This window comes from Seriola dumerili, unplaced genomic scaffold, assembly GCF_002260705.1.
Source record: "Seriola dumerili isolate Sdu_G_001 unplaced genomic scaffold, Sdu_1.0 BDQW01000226.1, whole genome shotgun sequence".
Classification (NCBI taxonomy): Eukaryota; Metazoa; Chordata; class Actinopteri; order Carangiformes; family Carangidae; genus Seriola; species Seriola dumerili.
Window position 1 is genome coordinate 5,164,010 of NW_019174481.1, and position 20,845 is coordinate 5,184,854.

General features: G+C 44.3%; 2 protein-coding genes across 2 annotated transcripts; one reads left to right on the top strand and one right to left on the bottom strand.

Annotated features, from left to right (window-relative positions):
- On the bottom strand, window positions 1-10,477 carry LOC111228926 (voltage-dependent calcium channel beta subunit-associated regulatory protein-like). The gene is made up of 12 exons (XM_022755038.1): window positions 10,430-10,477; window positions 9,983-10,169; window positions 6,839-6,910; window positions 4,086-4,249; window positions 3,837-3,898; window positions 3,557-3,719; window positions 3,285-3,465; window positions 3,044-3,184; window positions 2,317-2,515; window positions 1,987-2,182; window positions 839-1,903; window positions 1-802 (listed from the first exon to the last, which is right to left on the bottom strand). Exons 3-12 carry the CDS (start codon window positions 6,884-6,886, stop codon window positions 1-3), a joined length of 3,021 nt encoding a protein of 1,006 aa, XP_022610759.1. The 5' UTR covers window positions 6,887-6,910; window positions 9,983-10,169; window positions 10,430-10,477.
- Window positions 10,478-15,342: 4,865 nt separating this feature from the next.
- Window positions 15,343-19,186, top strand: LOC111229015 (midnolin-like). The gene is made up of 7 exons (XM_022755166.1): window positions 15,343-15,776; window positions 15,904-15,991; window positions 16,092-16,154; window positions 17,026-17,607; window positions 17,773-17,878; window positions 18,070-18,315; window positions 18,436-19,186. The coding sequence occupies exons 1-7, from the start codon at window positions 15,544-15,546 to the stop codon at window positions 18,606-18,608; spliced, it is 1,491 nt and encodes a 496-aa protein (XP_022610887.1). The 5' UTR covers window positions 15,343-15,543; the 3' UTR covers window positions 18,609-19,186.
- Window positions 19,187-20,845: the final 1,659 nt, after the last annotated feature.

Here is a 20,845-nt window from a genome sequence, read left to right on the forward strand (position 1 = left end):
TTATATGGGACTGAAGCCAGGTGAGGCTGTGTGAGACACGGTAAGCACATGCTCCGATCCTCCCTGGCCGAGCTCCTCAGCACTGCGCAGACCGCCGTAGAGCCTCTCCTCCACTGACACGACCAGCTTGTCCGACAGGCTGTCCTCTGCCTGCAGGGAAACCTCTGATAAGATAGCTTGACTACTGTTGTTGTTCCTGTTGTCGACTCTTGGATCCATGTGGCTCGTTTTTGCAGTCACAGTGGTCAAAGACTGGCTAGTTGTGCTTTCTGTGTCCTTGTTTGGAGAGACTTGGCAGCCGTTGCCCTCTCCCCCTGACCCTGTACAACTACAGCTGCTCTTTTTTGCATCTGTGCCTTCACATGTTTTGTTGGCTGCACTTTCAGTGTTGTCCCCGGCAGCTCCTTCACTTGAGGGGTCTTTGTTCTCCGTGCTCTCTTTGGCTGCCTCCTCGCCAGCTGCGACCTCACTCGCTTCTTCGTCGGCAGCACTCGCAATGCGTGAGAGTGTGCTGTGATATCGGGTGTCCAGAGGGTAACCGGCGCTGTCACCCCTTCTCAGTGGAGTGAACCGCTGCCTCTCTAAAGATGGGGAGTACCTACCCCCAGTGCCTGACCCTGGGTCGCTGTACTGCTTGTGTCTCTGCCACTGCTTCCGGAGGTGAACTCTAGAGCGGTGCCTGGAGCGCAGCGGAGAGTCCTGCTGGTCGAACCGGGGGTCGTGACGGAGGAACTCGTTGAAAAGAGCGTCTGTTTTCTCATCGATGCTGTAGTCACGGCGGCGGAGGCGAGGCCTGTGAGGACTAGAGGGTTGTGGGATTGACTTCATGAGCGGAGACATTAGCTGTGGTTGTGAATCTGGAGGTTTCTGAGGATGAAGGGATTTCAGAAGTTGATGTGGTTCTTGAAGGGTAAGAGACTGGTTGCCAGTTTGAGATCTCTCCTTGACTTTCTCCTCTGTCCCTGTGTTGTCTGCCATCTCATCCTCCAGCTCCTCCTGAAACAGCTTGGCCTCGATGCTCTCGCACACTGAACCTTTTCTCCCTGAGCTGGTGAAGAACAACCTTCTCTCCGATGCCGTCTTCCCTCTTGGGGCTCCAGGTGTCCCAAAGAGCCGCATCTCCTCAGGGGCCCTGGATGGCGCTTCAATGGAGGCATAGCCACTGTCCATTTGAAGGAGCTTCCGATTACCTGCCTCATTCTCTCCTCCAGCACCACTTCCCATCTCACTGTCCCCACCTGACGCCCCTCTGATTCCTCCATCCGACACCTCTCCCTCCCCTTCTCCTTCAGGGTCATCATCCAGGTCTTGGGACAAGCAGCTGTCCAGGCCGGAGCGAGCTCCTGCGCCGCCTAAGGATGACACGCTGTCGGCATCACTGCGGATAGACTCCCTATCTGTGCTGCTCTGATCTGAGGAGGCATATTGCTCCAGAGAGGCTCGCAAGCTCCAGATGTCTCTGTACAGGGAGGGAGGGGCCTCCGAGCTCTCCTGCCGAATCATGAAGGAAAGAGACGAGCCTGAGTCAGCCCTTTGCCTGGCCTCAGCTCCCAACACCACATCTTCTCCATCATCTGCCTCTGCCTCATTCTTTTTCCTCACATCTACTGTCATACCTTCTGTCTTTGTGTCTTTAGTTTTCCTTAACATGTCTTCAAACCTTTCCTGAATGGCAGCTTCTTGTTGTGCCCCAAACAAGTCATCATCTTCTGTTGATTCTGGCTCGACCCCCAGCGCCCCTGATCTTAAACCTGCACTGAACTTTATCTCTTTATCGACTCCTGTTCCATTGGTTGTGGCCTCCTCTGGCCTCTGGGCACGATAGTCATCTGTTGGCAAACAGGGTTCCTCTCTCCTGGTGCTGCTGCCACCACCTACCTCCACCATGGCCTCCAGTTCTAGCCTGCACAGATGCAGAACAGTCTGTTAATCAGTATTTCTGGTAAATGAATGTTGCAAGTCATGGGTTATAGGAGCGGATTATACCTGCTGAGGAAGACTGAGGATGTGGGTGTAGTCGCGGGGTGAGACAGAGACTCTGCAGAGAGGGACTGGAGGCCGCTGCTCAGGATGGGAGTGTGGGGAAAAGATTCATCTTGGAGAGTTAAAGAGTCGTCATCGGTGTGATCGGTGGTTTCACTTGCTGCTCTCTGTCTCTGGAAGGGCCGTCTCTTTGGCGATCCTGGTAGTAATTCACATAAAAAAGACAGCTGTCTACTAGATGTTCTTCACCTTGTCACATGCAGTTTTTTTTATTCAGTTAGATATTACCCACAGATCAAATCGTACTCATCCGTTTATGACATTTATCCAAACCTTTGGCATCCAGACTGGCGGCCCGGTGACTGCTGTCGAACTTCCACCTCCTGAAGTAAGGCCCTGCCCCCTCCAGACTGGCATGGCGCCGCAGTTTAGAGAAGAAATGTAGAACTGAAGTCTGGCCCGGAGCTTGAGTCAACTCTCCTCTCATCCCCCTTTCGCTCTCAGCCTCTCCCCTATCCCCGATAGCCTCCATCTGACAGGAGAGATGAAGGGAGAGGAGGATAGAGGGAGGTGATGAGACATTTAGGAGGGGTTGAGGCAGACAAGCTGAGATGAATCGTGACGGGCAGAGGCAAAGACCTCAGGGGACAACAGTTTGTCATATTGTCACTCAGCTGCAGTGATGACCGATGTCACAGTGCATCAGTAGCTTTGAGCCTGTGGTGGCTGCTTTTCACAGCTCTGTTTATGAGTGATATGTGTGGATCAGTCCACACTCAAGAACCGATCTGTGCAAATGTATTTTCCCAGCATGCCAACGTGCTGCTGTTTAGTAAGTTTACCATGTTCACTATCTTAGTTTAGTTTAATGCGTTAGAATGCTAACAATTGCTAATTAGCACTAAATAGATATTTAAGTCAAGACCAAAGTGGTCAACTAGCCAACCAACAGACTGACACTGGCTTCCATGGAGACGTGCCACTAGCTTGGCTAAAATGTATTGACCTGTATCATTCATTTTTTAATTCTTGATACAAGGTGGGAAAAGGTGAAACTCACTGTCTGGGACCGTGTGTGCTGTGTTTTCATGGCGGATGAGGCCTGTCTGGGTCCCTGGTCCAGGACAATGGAGTGGTGCGGGTCTCCTGGCAGACCTCCACTGAGGCTCTGTCCCATCCAGTCAGGGACTCTCTCAGTGGGCTGCAGAGAGAAATCAACACATGTTAGAGATGAGAAAACAAACCTGATTTTTGTTGTTTTTGTATGTTCGGATTAAAGTCAAATTAAAAATTAATTTTACCTGGTAGATGGTAAGGGGCAGTTTCGGAGCTGCGGTCTCACTGATGTTGATTGTGCTGCTCTCTGCTGAGTCACACTCCATGATGGTGAGGATCTTAAGGTCGCACGGGGCTGGCGGCAGGTGAAGGTGGGTCAGCCGGGCCTTTTTCAGGTGGTGGAAGTCTCCTTCAGTCAGAGTGTACCTGAAGAGGAGGATAAATCATTAATCATCAAACAGCTTAACCAAATACTGTAAGCTGTAATAATTTGCCTTTAGCACAGATAAAACTGTACCTGCGTCCTTTGTTCTGAGTCGTCTTCTCCTGTTCGTAAAGTGCAGATTCATTGAAGGAGACTCTGCGCCCAGTAGACCCAGTGGAGACAAATCGTTCTGACTCTCCATCATGACAGCTTGAAGCTGAGAGAGCATCTGATTCATCCAGACGAATGGTGATCTCTGAGTGACAGAGAGAGCAAGGACAAACCGAAGGAGAGAAATAATGGAGTTAGTGACGACAGTGGACCAGAATACATATATATCCCATATGAATTTAAAGAAATACACAGCTCTGACCTTGGGTGGGCTGAGAATCCTCAGCATAAGTGGTGTTTGTCTTCTCAGGGTCATCGCTGGCTCTGAAAGAGGGAAATTAGTTTTACCCTTTGTGCTCTTTCACAGAAACAAAAAAATGCCCCGTCACATCACAGCTTTCAGTTTCATATTCATAAGAGCTTTAATCCACTGCTGTCATAATCCCGTTGACTCCTGTAATCCCCGTGTGTTTGCAGACGAACCAGGCCTGCCAGTCTGCCAATGTGTCGCTCGGTAGGCAGCACCCACCTGGAGTAGCGGCGTCCACCCATGCAGCAGCGGTGACAGAAGAGGAGCAGCAGGGAGAGCAGGACCAGCGTCCCCCCAGCAAAAACACTCAGCAGCACCAACAGCAGCACATAGTTCTCCACCTGGCCCGTCGACACCGGCACATCCTGACGAGGTGCAACCAGGAAGAGAGGTTAGGACCCCAGCAGTGCTACATTTGGTCAAGGACTGTGCTACTTGGGGGCAGCACCACAATGTATGAACACAACACTGACATGTTATTTCTCACCATTAATCACACAATTAATTACCAACAAGTTAGCAAACAGACACAGAGCAACAGAGCTGGAGGTAGAGTAGAGAAAATGTAAATTTGACAAGTTACCAGGTTTGAATGGGACAAATGAAGAGTTTATATTAACTTGTGTGCTTGTGTATTTTTGTTTGTTTTATCCCACCCTCAAAAAAGAGGAGGGAAAATAATCTGTATAATGATCCTAAAGCCCTTTCCCCACCTCACCAAGCCTTACAACCACAACATCCACCTACCTCCCCTTGCATCATGAGACACAACATAAAAGTAAGAAGCATTTCCTCGCTGAGAAGAATAGAATTTAAAATTCACATATTGACAATAAATATCAACAGTGTCACGACAAATATTACAACCTGCTGCTCACAGTTCTCTGTTATTGTTTGAGTTGCACAACATCAATTTAATTTCCATCGCTTTCATTCAGAAGCCATAGCTGGAGCTCATAACTCACTCACTAATGGCACAATAAGGTGGAAGCGTACATATCTCTGTTGTCATGTTTTGTCGGGACAGTAATTGATTCTTTTCCCTTTGAGCTTCGTACCAATGAAGAATCTCTTTGTCGCATTACGCTGTCAGCTGAGCGCTGTAATATTTAATAAGGAGTGGAATTAATACTGAAAGACTCTCTTAAGTCCTTTCCTCCTCACAGTGATTCTTATCCACGCACACATCATACATCCTGCCTGCTCATACACACACACACACACACATAGAGACAACACAACTGCTGTCTTCTCTGCTCTCTCTGATTAATACTCTCAGTCTTGGCTGAGTGAGCCTGGGGATGCTAATCGAAACGTCAGCGAGACCCTTAATTCAATTTCCCAGCTCTTCTCAATGAGGGGGAAATGAGGCCTCCACAGGCTAAAAATGGAAATGGGAGGAGGAGGAGGAGGAGGAGGAGGATGCAGACACACATGAGCAATCCCCACACCAGACTTTCCTGGCTCTTCTTCCGATGTTAGCATCGAAAGATGTTGAAAATAATTGAGCTCTTTTCTCTGTCACAAATGGAATATTCATTTATTGTAACATTTAGTGTTAATTTATGAAAATATGAACGATTGTCGTTGTGCGCTGCTTTGGAGGAAAACCATGGAGTGGAGGAGCTCCTCAAGGAGCTCAGACCAACCTGTAGATGATGTTGACCTTAGCGGGAGCAGCAGCTAAAGAACCCAAATGGATGTAAACACACTGAAACTAACGATTATCATCAATTAATCTACCATTTATTTTTCCAATTAATCATTTTGTCAATAACATGTACATTGTATGGTTTTGAGTTTCTAACAATTTGGCTACCATCCATTCCAGCTGTAGCAGACATGCAGAGGAGATGGAGAGAGAAGAAACAGCAGAGAAAGAGGTGCATTAGAAAACAGAGGGTGTGTGTGAGAAAGAGCAAAAGCAGCTGGTTTTATGATGACTCTGCTTTCACTGTAAATGTACTTCCGTAAGACAAAGCATCGATCAGTCTGTTTCAACTTCAATCCCAGGCTCAATCTAACAGCAGCAAGTCGCTACACGGAGGAGAGAGTGCTGCCGAACACAGGGAGCTGTCGTGTTCCTGCTTATAAAACCAGAAGAGGATGAAGATTATGTGTGTAAGAGCAAATGAAAACACCCTTTTTTTTCTCCCTCCTTTTCATTCAACCTCAAACCTGCTTCAGGCCAGAACATGTGAAAGTGAGCACCACGTCACTTATAGAGTACATATTTACATTCATGAGATGCGGCAGTGTCCTACATTCAGTCGAAGCCTATGGGGAGATATAATATAATATGTTTAAATCTGTATGTATGTGTCTGTGTGAGACTAACGGCGCCATCACAGCATGATAGCAACACGCACACCTTGAAACACCCACAGTTGCACGCACGTGTGCGTCACACACAGAATTTGTCAGAGCATCTGTAGCTTAATGAAATCTGCTGTTTTTACAAGCTCAGCCAAACAGGAAGAAACAACACAATCAATCAGCTGGAGCGGCGAAGCCTCTCTCCAGTCTTCGGGCCATGTTTCTAACACACTCAGTAGATGTGAACAACAGTCAATTCTCCCTGCGCACAGACAGCTTTAACTGTCAGATAATCACTGCTGCTGGCTCAGATATCCCACCCTGTCCTCCAGGGGCTGCATGGCACACAAAGCCAGCAGCACACGCAGTCCTGGTTTTGAGTCAGATCCTCTTTGGATACAGATCAAGCGGTCCTCCACTTCTGGTCCACCTGGGATATAATACCAGCTACTGGAACACTGTGCTGTTAACTCAGCTTGTCTTTCTCTTTTACTTGATTTTTTTTGGACTTGACTCGTAAAAGCATCGGGGAAGAATTGTCGTTCACCAGACTACAGACACAAGCCAATGTGAAGGTGTGGACAGTATGTGCTGATGGTGTCGGGCAGAGTGGGAGGGGTGGAGGCAGCAGTACTCACAGTGGAGTTCTCCGTCAGACTTGTCAGAACAGGCAAATCATTGCTCATGGTCCAGGTCAGCGTGAGTGAACCCTGCAGAGGATGAAGAAAGTGAAGACAGTCAGACAGAGCTGCTCTTTCGAGAAGAAAAACACATGAGTGAGCTTCACCGTTACACATGATGACATTTTCTTTCAGTACGATAAACAAACATGAGAAATGTAGTTTATTATCAGCCAAGAGCACAAAATGTGTATTAATCCACAACTGAAAATAGTCCCCAATAAATAAGCCGTTCACCCCAGTTTGAGTTTTTAAAAAAAAAAACTACAGTGCCCAAATGTTTGTAAAGTATTGACTGACAGACAAACAGATGGTTGGTATTGGTCTTTTCATGTTTGTTGACAATTACAAAAATATAGAAAACTACCAACTTTCTCCTTTAAATTCCTTGTGTGTGTATGGATATAATTCTATATAGTGTGATATTCACATGGATATCATGTGACGTCCCTTAGTTACAAAATGAAGCAACATATTGTCTTCACATATGGAAAAACATAAAACATGTGGTGTCACCACAGCTCATACTGTACATGTGTGTTCACATTCCCCTTTACCAGAAGAAAACCACTAGTGTTCAAGGAATTCATGTTCTACAGTTTCAGACAAATTACTCATGGATGTTCTTTTTATGGCTTATTCTGGCACCATCTCTAAATGTTACTATTTAAGCAAAATTAAGGATAATTGTAAATTTTCTGTTGCAATATTGTCGTGTCCTATCCCAAGCAAAGATAACCCTGATGACATTGCAAGGGTTCTTTTTTTCTCAGAGTTTAGAAAGCTACCATGAAAGTCACAGAAAACATCACACATCTGTTTTCACAGCCCAGACATAAGCGCTCACAATGAGGAAACTGATCTGTATAAAACTGGTGTAATGTCCCTTTAACATACTGACGTGATGTAAACCTAACTGCTGTCTGGGCTGAAGGCTGTGCATTAAACTCCAATGAGATTTACTGTCTTCTCCACAAGATGGACTCTTACAGCGCAATAACCACGAATCCCTTTCATTAAAGCCTCGTCTGTGCCTGTAGACTCGAGTCCAATCTGTGTAAAAGGACCATTTCTGTGTTACTGTGTGCATTTCAGACAGAGACAGTCATCAGTATTCAGAGATGGAGAAAAGCGGAAGAGCTGACAGTACATGGTTATTTACACAGAGTGCAGCTTGTGTAACATCAGTCCATGATTGCATTCCTTACACATGCTCCTAACGCTGCCACACATTCCCTCACCGTGTGAGAGTCATACATTATGTAATATCTCAACAGCTCAAGGTAACTATGATGAGGACAAAGCCCTGAATAGCGAAAATGTTCTGACTCTAGAATAGAGAACCACACGCACACACACACACACGCGCACACACACGCACACACACGCACACACACACACACTGCACATGTTAAATCCTTATTCTATTCAATTATCTTCAGTCATGCTTCACACATGATCAGTGTCAGCAGGTGTGTGTGTGTGTGTGTGTGTGTGTGTGTGTGTGTGTGTCTTTTCACTTCTCTCTCATTCAGACCATGCATATCCAAACACAAGAGCAAACAGCAGATTAATTAACAAGTTTTACGGATGGCGCATAAAAAATTCTGTGCTTGTAGAAAATCTGCTTCTTTTTTTTTTCTTCTTCCTCTTTTCTTTCTTTTTTTGTGTTTTGCTTGTCTTTGTCGGGACAGATCTGCCACTCGGCACGTCTTCTCTTTGCTGATTAAATAACAAACAGTTAAAATGGTTGTAAGCTGCCTCACATTAAAATGAAATAAAATTATACGTTACAAGGTATTCAAAAAATGTTTTTGCTGGAAGTCTTACATTTTCCTTTTCTTTCTCATTACAGCCTGAAAAAAACAGACTATTTGTGTTTGTTTTTTAAAATCTGGACAGACCATGAATCTCCACCTCGGCACATTATGTCAGTCAAACTAATTCACTGCTCATCTGCTGCATCCATGTTATAACAATGAACCTACAGTGAATAATGCCAGTCAAAACTCAGCAACACTGGCTCCCTTTATGCATTTCATGTATATGTACTATAATAGGCTATGTTTAATATGTTACCCCATGATGGGTCAGTCATGCCTATTGTTCAAATCCACATAGAACTTTATTTTACATTGACATCCTGATGTTTACAAAAAAAGATCTGGTAGTCTACTAGTAGAAATAATGTTCCATTTGATGAAGTGGTGCAGCCAACACAGAGTTTTGGGTTTAAATGTTTCACACATAATAAGCTACACGATATGTTGTCAGACAGCGTAGAATAAGATGATTCTTCACCCTACTTAAGGATAGAAAGAGAGATAAAAACAGGGAAGTGTATGTTAAGAGGTTAAGTCATCATAATGCTGATTTTGAGAACAAGAGCTTCATAAATTGCCTTTCAGAATAGTTTATTTTGTTTGTTATATTGTTATAACTACTTATTATTATTATTATTATTACTAATTATTGTATATGTAGCCCTGCAGGCTATGTATTTATTACATAATTGAAAGTCATTTATTCATGCCATTCATTTATAGTAACTTCTTTTTTTGTCTCTTTTTGAACACATTTTAAGTTGTAGACTACATTATTATCAATATAATAATAATAATAATTATTATTATCTTTATTATTAATGTTCTTCCTCATGGTTTTCACTGAAAATCGGTATCTAATCGTAAGAGTATAATTAACAGTGGTGACCTCAGAGTTTCACCACCATTTGATTTGTGAGTAAATATTGAGGGTAAGAACCTGAAAACACTGACCCCGACTGGTAGAGAAAATATAAATCCAAAGCGTGTGTGTGTGTGTGTGTGTGTGTGTGTGTGTGTGTGTGTGTGTGTGTGTGCCGGCGTGTGCGTGCGTGTGCGCGCGCGCGCTCTCTCTCTTTAGTTTCCAGGGTCTGATGACATGTTACATCCTCGCAGCATCATCTCCATCTCCCGCTCTCACCACATACACCACGCAGACGGACAGATGGACATCCAACTAGTTCATTCCATCGTTGTATTGATGCTAACGGGGTCTATGAAGGTATAAACCCTGACGTGTGACTGGATGTTGATGTGCTCCAGATGTGCTGTATCTTACGGTCAATGCAGACGGTGTTGAAGCAGCTTCCCTCCGCGCTGTGCAGACTGACTACTGGGACCCGCTGCAGCCGGCGGCGCTCAGCAGCAGCAGCCTCAGCATCAGCAGCAGAAGCATCATCTTCTCCTCTCCTCCGAAAACCCGCGGATCAGGGCTGTCCCACATCTCTGCGTCGTCTGCTCTCAGCCTGCGGGGAATAAATCACTATAAAGTCACGCAAGAGCCTGAGCATTCATGTGGCGGGCACGGGGGCTCCGCCGTGGCCCCTGCGCATCAAACATGTCTCACTAAATTAGATGCTGCGATTATTTTACATTCTTTTTTTAGAGCCGGCTGTGTCACCTATCCCCACATCTTACATAATGAAATAGTACCACATTACACCGTGAGCACGCCTGTAGGTCCATGAACTGGTCCTGGTGTGAGCTGGACAGAGGTCGGACTCACCCGGCTGTAGACTCCGTTGGTAGCGGTGCACAGGCAGCCTGCCCCGTCTGCATACTTTAATCCGAGCTTCAAATAAAGACTGTAGTTATGAATGAAACCACACGCGATTAGACACACCCACCGCCCGCTCCCGACGCACCACGTGACCACCACTGACGATGATGACGGTGATGATGGTGGTGATGTGAAATGGAGGAGAAACCCCGTCCTCATTCACAGCGGTTGCTCATGAATGGCAGCTGCAGACAGGGCGATTGATTGGTTGTCAGGTTATTATCAGAATCGAAATGAACAGATCAAATCTGTATTTGAATATTTTTCATTTCTACAGTGTTTCAGCCTTCGAGTCTTTCCCCGGTGCCAGGGAAGATGCACGAAGACAGATGGGTGCTGTTGACGTTTTTGTAATCTCTCGTCTCACCACCCGGTGGAGGCGTTGCTCTGTAGTTTTCAGTCTGAAACACTCAAAATGGAAGTTTTTCTTGGAAAGTTTTTTTCAGTCCAGACCTTCAGGGGCCCACGACAAGACCCGCAGAGGACCCTCCATCTGAATAAAGTAAAGTTTAACTTCTCTCTAATTCAGTTCGACGTCTTTTCTATCAAGAAGGACATTCAGAGAGCACAAACCTTCATCAAGGCCAATGTCAAACAACATACACCAGACTTCAGAGAAAACAAAATCTAATTCATAGTGAATGATCCAGATCTGCCTGAGAATCTAACAGGTTCTTCCCTGAACAGACTCATAAACATTTCTCAAAAAGAACTAAAACTTTCAAGTCACTCAAACACTGTTGTGGCTCATGTTGGTGTGTAAACCCTGTATTAAGACTGCACAACTAATTGAAATATAGACCTAATCGGCATTGCAATATGGCCAAGTGCAGTATTCAACTAGCAGGAGCTGCAAAAAAAAAAAATCGCAGGAGCTGTAATTTTTTTTAATAAAGGTAACATATGTCACAACATTGTTGATTAAATGCAGATATATTCTGCTAATGATGTTCAATATGGCCGACGTGGCCCACCTTTGTAGGAGTGTTAGTCCAGAGTTTAAGTCTTTGGCCACACACTCTAATCTGAAATGCTTCTTGCAGTCATACCCTCTGCAGTGTGCACTCCCCTGTGATGTAGAAAGTGAAGGCTTTGCGCAAATAGAAAATGCCTCAGCAGCGAAGTGGCAGGAGGTCTAATCTGTGCCTGTATGATAACAGAAAGCGGGAGGATGGTGACTCTGAAGCAGCAAACTTAGTTAGACATCTGAAGAACCTGTTTCATGTTAGTGCACAAAAAAACTTTCCTCCAAAAAAACTTCAGCAAACTGGCTCAAAGAACAGCTGGTTGAGTGACAGAAATAACAGCACACATGAGCAGTGATTTCATTCAGTTCAGAGCCAAACCAAAATGACCTACATGTGTTTACTCCAGCATTATAAAGTCTGCTGGAGGACGGAGGTGTCACTGTTTCACGGATACAGAAGAGATGCTATATCGATTTTGGAATGTCATGTGTAAACTTTCATGTCTTCACAGGTAATGTACCGGGACATTTTTGGGACATTTTGAGACGTCCAGTCCCTTTCCCACTTTCTGAGAGTTGTGCTCAAACATCTGAAACATAAACACAGCATATGGCTTTCAAGGACTTGGGACTTGTTTATACAGTTTAGAGGGGAAAAATGTGACCACTCTGGGCGCAGACTTTACAGCTTTCTGCTTTTTAAGGGCACATGTATACGTTTAATTATATGAATATATTTATAATGTATAATTATTTTAGATGTAATACATAAAGGCAAAGCTCCTATAACCCTGCAACATCAGAGATGTTCACCCTCTTTTTGCATGTCAGGTGTCAAAGTGTTAAAACACAGTAAAACAGTAGTACAAGTAGAGAAAAATAATAAAGTCAGTCAACTCACTCACTACTGGTGAAACTACTGGTCATACGAAACGAAACTCATTCATAAAATCCTAACTCACCTGAAAACATTCAGTGACACGGTGAAAGGGTTTCTACTGCAGTAACTCTGTGTCTACGTGGGGAATTGTAAGGTGCCCTTTTGTAAACCTTCCTTTTGTACAGACCACTTTCTCTGTTCAGAGGATCGGTATGTGGAGTTACTTACCCACTGATCCTGACTGAGGTCACTTTAAACTCAAGCTGAAACAACTTTTAAATATGGATCAGTAATGCAGACATGAAAAGTCTGATCTAGTGCTCGTCATTGAGTTTTATGGTACACTGCTTTTTCTGCCTTTTTTGTGTGTATCTTTGTGTATGTGCAAAGGCCCAACTGATGAGCGTTAGGCCTTTATACAGTGGTATGTGGCACTGGTCCATGCTGCATACTTGTCCGGATAAAAATAAACATTTAAATAATTAAATAATATTTTGGGGCTTGCTGTTCTTTACAGCGGATGGATAAAACAGACGGATGAGTTAAAGATAATGATTAGAAATGCATTAGATTCAGTGATTAATTCAGATTTTCATCCTAATTAAGGATATAAACTGATGCATTTAAGATCATTCAAGAGCCATGAATACTTTTCTCCATCTGTGTGTCTGTATTTATAGACAACCCGACAGTCATTTGATGTTTTCTCAGTCTATCAGTGAGATTCTTGTTGAAATATTTAGGACAGATTCCTCATTACAAATGTTTTTATCTCTAAAATTCCTGTTACTCCAAGGTGTAACATACCAGGGGATTGAAACATCTGGGAAATGATGCCAGGAGAGGCCGTGTAGGGGTGGGAGGAATGTGGAGGAGAGTATGAACGCAGTGTGTATATGTGTGTGTGTGTGTCTGTGTGTATGTGTGTGTGTATGTGTGTGTGTGTGTGTTGCTGGATGGTTGACGTCAGAGCTGCGTCTGTGCATGCTCTGGAGAGCAGGACATCCTGTGGAATTGTTCTCGGCAAGGCCTGAAGAATGTAAAGCAGCAACCTCTCCCTTCTCGCCAGTCTCAGTGAAACGTCGGAGTGACATGCTGCCATGGAAATGTTGGGGATGGGGGTGGGAGGGGGGGACTCAGGGAGGGAAGGATTGCCATCAAAATCTCACTGGGACATAGAGTTCCTCCAGACACTTAAAAGGAGAAAAGACCAGGAAGGGATCAGTGTGGGATTCCTTTTGAATTCTAATGAGGCCAAGATTTTAAATGTCATTTTCTGTGTCTATATGTGACAGTATCCTCAGGGTTGTCTTTCATGTTTGTAGAGCATATAATTATGAAGCATATCAAAATAAACAGAGATGAATATACTGTAGTGAAACAAGGGAAACACAGAACAAACACAAACACAAACACAAAAAATAGGTGTTTTAAATAGATGCTTTTCTCACATGCTGCACAGGCTGATTGTGTTCAGGCAGCAGAGACACAATGAGGTAAACACTGCATGTCTGCATTTAGGAGAGTGTGGAGAGGAGTGAGTGTGGGTGTGAGGTGAAGAAGAGAGGAAGGTGATATGGGAGTGGAGTGACGCAGGCTGGATAAAGCGGGGGTGTTGTGGGTGCAGCTATTTTTAGCTGGCGTGAGGAGACACATATTAGCTGCATTTCTCTGCCCTCTCCTGCCTCCTACGTCACTTTACTCCAAGCTGGTCATCTCCTCCACGCATCATGTGACAGGTGCAGCTGGTGCAGACCCTGCTGTGGACCTGAGGTGGGACACGAATACTAAACAGCAAAGAATGTGAAAGACTGCAGAATGCAAAAAAGGACTGCAGACTCTTTCTGTGAGCATCTCCTCCCACTGGCTGAACAGTGAGGTTATACAGCACCCATACATGTGTATGTGTGAAGGACTGGTCAGGGTGTTTCCCTGCCTTCAACCCAGTGCATACTGGCAAAGGCTTCAACACCCATGCAACCTTGAAAAGGATTGAGAACATTCTTTAAATGATCTTTATATACAAAGATTTTATCCTAACCTGATTTAAATGAAAAACTTATTCAAGAATTCAAATTTGTGATTTTGAGGGCTGTATAAATAAAATGCACTTGCACTCCTGTGCAACTCCTGTGCACATGTGTGTAGCTGGAAATCAATGTGTAAGGCTACAAGCGCTTTTTCATTTTACATTTTCAGAACATTTTCACAGCTTAAAATGTCCCAGAATCACACATTTTTCTCTAATGGCTTTATAATCTGTACATTGCTTGATAAAAATGATGAAATAGAACATTTTTTAGGAGACATTTCAACTTTTCAAGCTGAATCAACTAAAGAGCTGTTATGCTTTGTCCTTGCACCGTGGATGATAGGCAGCTCCAGTTGTGTGTATACTGGTTTTATGATCAGTAGGTTCAGGCTTCACAATTTAAAGTAGGCAATACTGTGTTTTTAGGCCACACAAATAGGCCTACAGATGAGTTAGTCATTAATATTATTATGACACACGCCCTGGGATTTTTCTTTTACACATGAAGTGTGTCATGGCAGAAAAACCCCTGCTGTGCAATAGGATGCTATGATCACCACAGGAGGTACGATCTTGGTAGATGTGTTTCTGATGGAGAGTATGAGTCAATAGGTCAAAGACATTAGTGCAGAAATGTTTATATGCCTCGAGGTAAGCTTTGAATAATGAGAATAATCACCAGGTATTTAAAATCATACAAATTACAGTTTAGTCATTTGATTGAGAAATGAGACAGACATTTTGACATGATGACATGCAGTACAAAATGTTGTGTGGTGCTGTGCAGATTGCATCATTTATGAATGGTGAGATAGGCACAAAACAGGGTGGAGCCATGCGAGAAAACAAGCGTTTTGATTGGACAGTACAGGCTGACCGTTCTTGAGGTTTTCGTTGATTGGCTGGGTGCCCGGATGGGCGGGGCCTACCCTGAGACGTTTGGGTGTTTTACGCTCGGTAGAGTAGAACTGCGTCTGCCACGGCCAGAAAGAGGAACTGTCACAGTCTGTAGTGGATAAACCGTCCTGTAACCTTCATTTTTAAACATCCGAAGATGCTTCACACTGTCCTCTGAGGAATGAGGAGCGATACTAAGAAAAAAAAATTACTGTCACATCTTGCCTTAAATGATTCTAGCGACCAGAGTCTGATTTTAATTCGGACATTTCACAGGCAGCTGAATGGAGCAGCAGCAGCAGCGGGATCTCTTTAGCTTCACCCCGGCCCGGTCGGCAGGCTGCGGGGTTGGAATCTCCACCGCTCAGTCCACCATGCGTTTGTCCATCACCTCGACCACCGGCAGCCCGGTGGAGCTCACTGTCCCCCGAGCAGAGACTGTGGAGGGACTGAGGACACGGATCTCCCAAAAACTCAGACTGCAAACAGACAGAATCCTGCTCCTGCATAGAGACAGGTGAGCTGGTTTGTAGATACTGCATGCTGTGCACTTTGGTAAATCATTAAGTCAGTTCAGCTTAACTAGCCTGACGTGAATGTGTTTTTATTGCACTGAGTGACTTAGATATGATTTTCTGAATTAGGCAGCTGACTGCGGGCAAACTGACGGACCTGGGTGTAGCAGATGGCAGCAAACTGACTCTGGTCCCTGTCATCGAAGCTGGTTTAGTGGTAAGTAAACCAATTCATATCTTATACTTGCTAACTAGTACTTACTAATATTTCCATACGGAATCAGACTTCACTATTCCTGTTGTTTTTATTGCCACAGTGCTCGACTGCCAGAGCTGAGAGGACTGTGATGGACGTTTTGGAAAGTTTAACAGAAGTTCAGGTGAGAGCTTAATGTCTTACTAACTGTATTCTTCAAATAGACCGTTTGAATTCATGAATGAGTATGAGGAAACAATATTGTCCTTTAAGAATTCAAACTATGCACTGGTGTGTGTTTTCCACATATTTTGTGGGACATATGGGAAATATTTCCAAAATATTTACTTTTCATGAATTCATAAAAAAAGGTTCCACTTTGTGACAATGCACTTCATCTTATCTGAAAAATTCAAAATGACCGAAGTTTGAGTTACATGGTTCTCACTGGACAATGACAAATGTATAATTCAGATGTTTTGGGTGAAGGAAACTTCTTGTCTTAAGAAAATCATGCAAACCTCTATTATGCAAACTTTATTGCACCATGTCATTCATGCCCACACACACACACACACACACACACACACACACACACACACACACACACACACACACACACACACACACTTCACTTGAGGTGTGAGGAAAAGCAAAGTGCTGTGGCCTGAAGTTTATTTTAATGAAATCACAGCCCATGTATGATACTATTTATGGTCTGCACTACAATAGCCATTCTCTAATTATCTCTCTATATAGAAGCATAGTTTTAATTGTTAATGGCAAAGAATTCACACACAACCATGCATGCATGTAATCCACTACATTCATGATGACTTTCTCTTTTAATAAAACAATCCTGATTGTTTGGCTGCACTGTAAACAGACGCACTAGCAGCTAATCTTTTTTTTTTTTTTAAATAGTAACTGCTCAGTTAGTGTCTGCTACAGTATTAAACCACACTTGCTGTTGCCACCAGTAACCGCAGGTGTTGCCAAATCATCACAAGAATTATCTGAAAACCTGAAGTGTTTCTTTCCTGACAACCCTGCAGATCAGTGAGTTCCTGTCTGGGCGCTCACCTCTGACCATTAACCTGGGAATCGGTGCTCACATGATGTATGTGCAGCTCCAGCTGTCTGCGCAGGATGTGAAGGAGCTGCAGCAGGATGGGGATGTGAGAGTCCGGAGCAGCAGCGAGCTTCAGACTGGCCTGCCGACGGCTGGCAGTGTGAGCCACCCTGGCTCGGCCTCAGCCTGGTCTTCTACCAGCACCGCGGGCTCCACTACCTCACTCCCTGCTTCCCAAACCTCCATCCCTGCACCAGACAATGCTGACTCTACATCCCCGATCCATCTTAACCCTCAAAGACCCAGAACTTCCTTTAGCTCAACACCTCCCACCCCCCACTCATCCACCACTGTCCCTGCTGTTACCCATCATCACCACTCATCGCTACCTCAAACCTGTCACCCTATACACACACCTCCCCCTGTTCTTTCAACCACGTCTTTGCCCTCTGGCTGTCCACACCCCAGCTGTCCACTACAAGCAGCCACACCAGTCTGTTCACCTGCTCCTGCCGGCTCCAGTCCTGGACCCCCGAGTCCAGTACCAGCCTCAACCTTCGAAAAGGTTAGTCTTACATATTCTTTATGGTTTCACCACTACATTTTTATTAGCATGTATAAGTAACATAACAAGCCAGTAAAAAGTTCAGTATTTAATAGTTCTCCTAAATATATTCCTCATTATGGACGGTGAAAACAGGAGATACATTTTTCCCTCTTATTTTCACAGAGTAATGTTCATGCTGCACCCACTGCAGAGCTGTGCAAGCAGCCGGGAGCAGTCATAGAAAGCTTTGTGAGCCACTCTCCGGGCATCTTCTCCGGGACTTTCTCTGGTAAGTCTTTCCTCCGTGTGTGAACAGCAGTGGCTTGAGGACGAAAACATAACACAATGAGAAACAATGGCAGCTCAGTTAGAGCTCAACTGTGTCACTTTGTACCAGTCCTTTTTCATCCACCTCATGCGCTCTCTCTCTCTCTCTCTCTCTCTCTCTCTCTCTCTCTTTCTCTCTTCTTATCCCATCAGGCACTTTGGCTCCTCACAGTCAGAACAGCATCAGTCACCCTCGACGTGGCATCGCCATCATTCTCCAGATTCTCAATGACCTCCTCAGAGCTGCCTACTCCCACCAGGGGGCACCACCCACCCTTCCTCAACACTGCCCTGCTTTAAACCTTCCCGTCAGCCCAGTGGTTGCAGCAGAGGAGCCCAGCAAAGCAAGAAGCAAACCACCAGTGACCCAGAGGGCAGAGCACTTCAGTAAAGCTTCAGGTCAGCTTGAGCAGATTTTATTTTGTAAACAGTGACAACTGGTCACTTGCACACAGGAGGAATAAATCCGTAGAATGCATCCTTTTGTTAACCTTTTGTTATTTCTTTTCCCTCCTGTAGGTGAGGAGACTCACCCCCTCTGCTCATCCACAGAGGAGGATCAAACCTTGCAGTGTAAGCTTGAGCGCCTCCAGTTTTTGATGCATCAGCGGCGCCTTCGCAGGCGGACTCGCAGGAGCTCACACCTCTCACAAACGTCTCACCCGTACCAACATCGTCACCATCGTCCCTAGCCTCCTGATCAGAGAAGATCCACTCACTGTGATAGCGGTGGCAGCTTCCCTGATGAATAGAAGGAACCACGATGGAAACCAGAATCAACCACCTCTGTGGAACAGGTGAAATAACAGCGGCGTGCACTCTGGGCCCGCCGAAGGGATCCGAGAGGGAGACGATTTGTTGCCATTTTCTGGAGAATGTAAGCCTAAAAGATCTGAGGACTCTAATTCCTGTGGTTGTCATTGCACTAAGCATGTTATTCCATCTAAGTCCATCTTTCTGTGACAGTGGCTCTCATTGCTATGTAGCATATGTCACAAAAGATTCCAGTGTCTGTTTTCATGTTATACGTCTTGGTGTTTTGTACAAAGACCTCTTACTGTATTTGTTTGTTTATGTATTCAATGCCTTAACCATACATGTCTTGAATGTAAAGTCTATGTTCTGATCTGTGCAGAGGATGTTTCACTTATGCAATAGTAAGATGTAAACACAAAGAAGGAGAAAATATGCAAAGAATAAAGAAAAAAATGGAAAAACCTGGACATACCGTATCTGCTACAGCTTCATTTAGGTATGATGGGTCATTTTACACATGTAAATATGCTCACGCAGTATTTGGCACCTGGTTATAAGGAGAAAGGCTCTCAGGTCTCTCACAGGCTGCATTGCTCAGTTTGGTACAAAGAACTGATCCAAATTTTACAGCCGGCATATCTCTATTCATAACATGCTTATTGATTCACTGTGTCCCAGGTACACAGCACTCTGTTCTGGGTTTTTACAGAGTTAAATAGTTTGTCACCGTCAGTCTTCATCTCATACGCTTTGGCTCCTCCCCTAACAATTGTTTAAGTATTTTGTTCATCTTTTATTCATTCAAAGAGATCCACACCTTCATGCATGAGGAAGCTGTATTCTATGCTCTCATTACAAAATGATTACAAACACACACACACACACACACACACAAAAAAACTGAAGCAAATGGTAACAATATTTAAGTCACTGTGGGGCAAGTTTTGTGTAATTTTATTATTTGGAAACTGGGGAAACTGTTGAGTTCCTCAAGCCCCTCAGAAGCCAGAGCTGGTGTCTGAGCCCAGTGGTAGCATCTGTTCATTTAGTAGCTCCCGGTTTGAAAATAGAGAGGGTCTATAGAATAATTGATAAATGGATGTATCATTTGTTTGTTGGTGGAACAAGTTCTGAAAATGACTGTTGTATCAAATATATTCAAAGTGCCTATAATCAGTATTTTTGTTGTAGAAGTTGAGTATTGTTATATCCATTTGAGATTTTGGGGATGAGGCTGTTACCGATTTTCTTAGTCAAGGGGAGGGAAGAAAATATAAATAACGCCGGGGAGAATCTTGAATTGAAACTTAAGCATCAAACGGTCCCTAACAATTATTAACATGAAATGAGCTGAGAGGTTTTGAGTGGAAAATCACACAACTAGACGACATACAACTCGCATGTAGATTTTATTTCCTGGGGTCACAAGCCAAAAAGATCTAGAACCACTGCTGTCCACACTGAAACACTGTTTCTCTTTCATATTTAACCCCAGGAAGCAGAATGTGAGCAGCAGTGATGTGCAGCCAACCTGAATACCTTCCCTTCCTCAGCTGAACTTTTGCACTTTTCTCTGACACTGATGACACATGAGGATCCTTTTTAAAGGGGATTTAAAAGTGCCTCCCACCACAGCACAGTGACTAGGTGAGTTGAGAAGGAGCACTGCACCTGTCTTCGCTGTTGAAATACAGAGAGAGATTAAACCAAGAGATCCACATAAAACCTACCAGCCTCCTCCTCTTCAGTCTCCTCTGGAAACCACATGGCCTGCTCTTTTCATTGAGGGGTATGTTTATTTATTCAGCTATAAAACAATGAACAGCACAGTTCAAAAATGCAGCATAATGTCATTTTAGGTGGTGGTGGTCTGCAGATGGGGATGATCAAGTGTGCAGAGCAGCTGCAGCAGCATGTGAAAGGCCAGAGATCTGACCATAGTTGGTAGATGTTTTCACACTCAGGACTCTTGGACTCATATGACCCTATCCTAATGAGAGTGCTGTGGAAGAGCCAGTGTTGACGGAGGGGGACACCATGCTGGAGCATCAAGATCAAGATGGCATTATTATGCTTAAATGTGTTTAATAAATGTCTCTTGCCAGCCAGGCTAGCCTTTTCCATCCTGTTTTCAGTTTTTATGCTGAGCTAACGAGCTGCTGGCTGTTATATT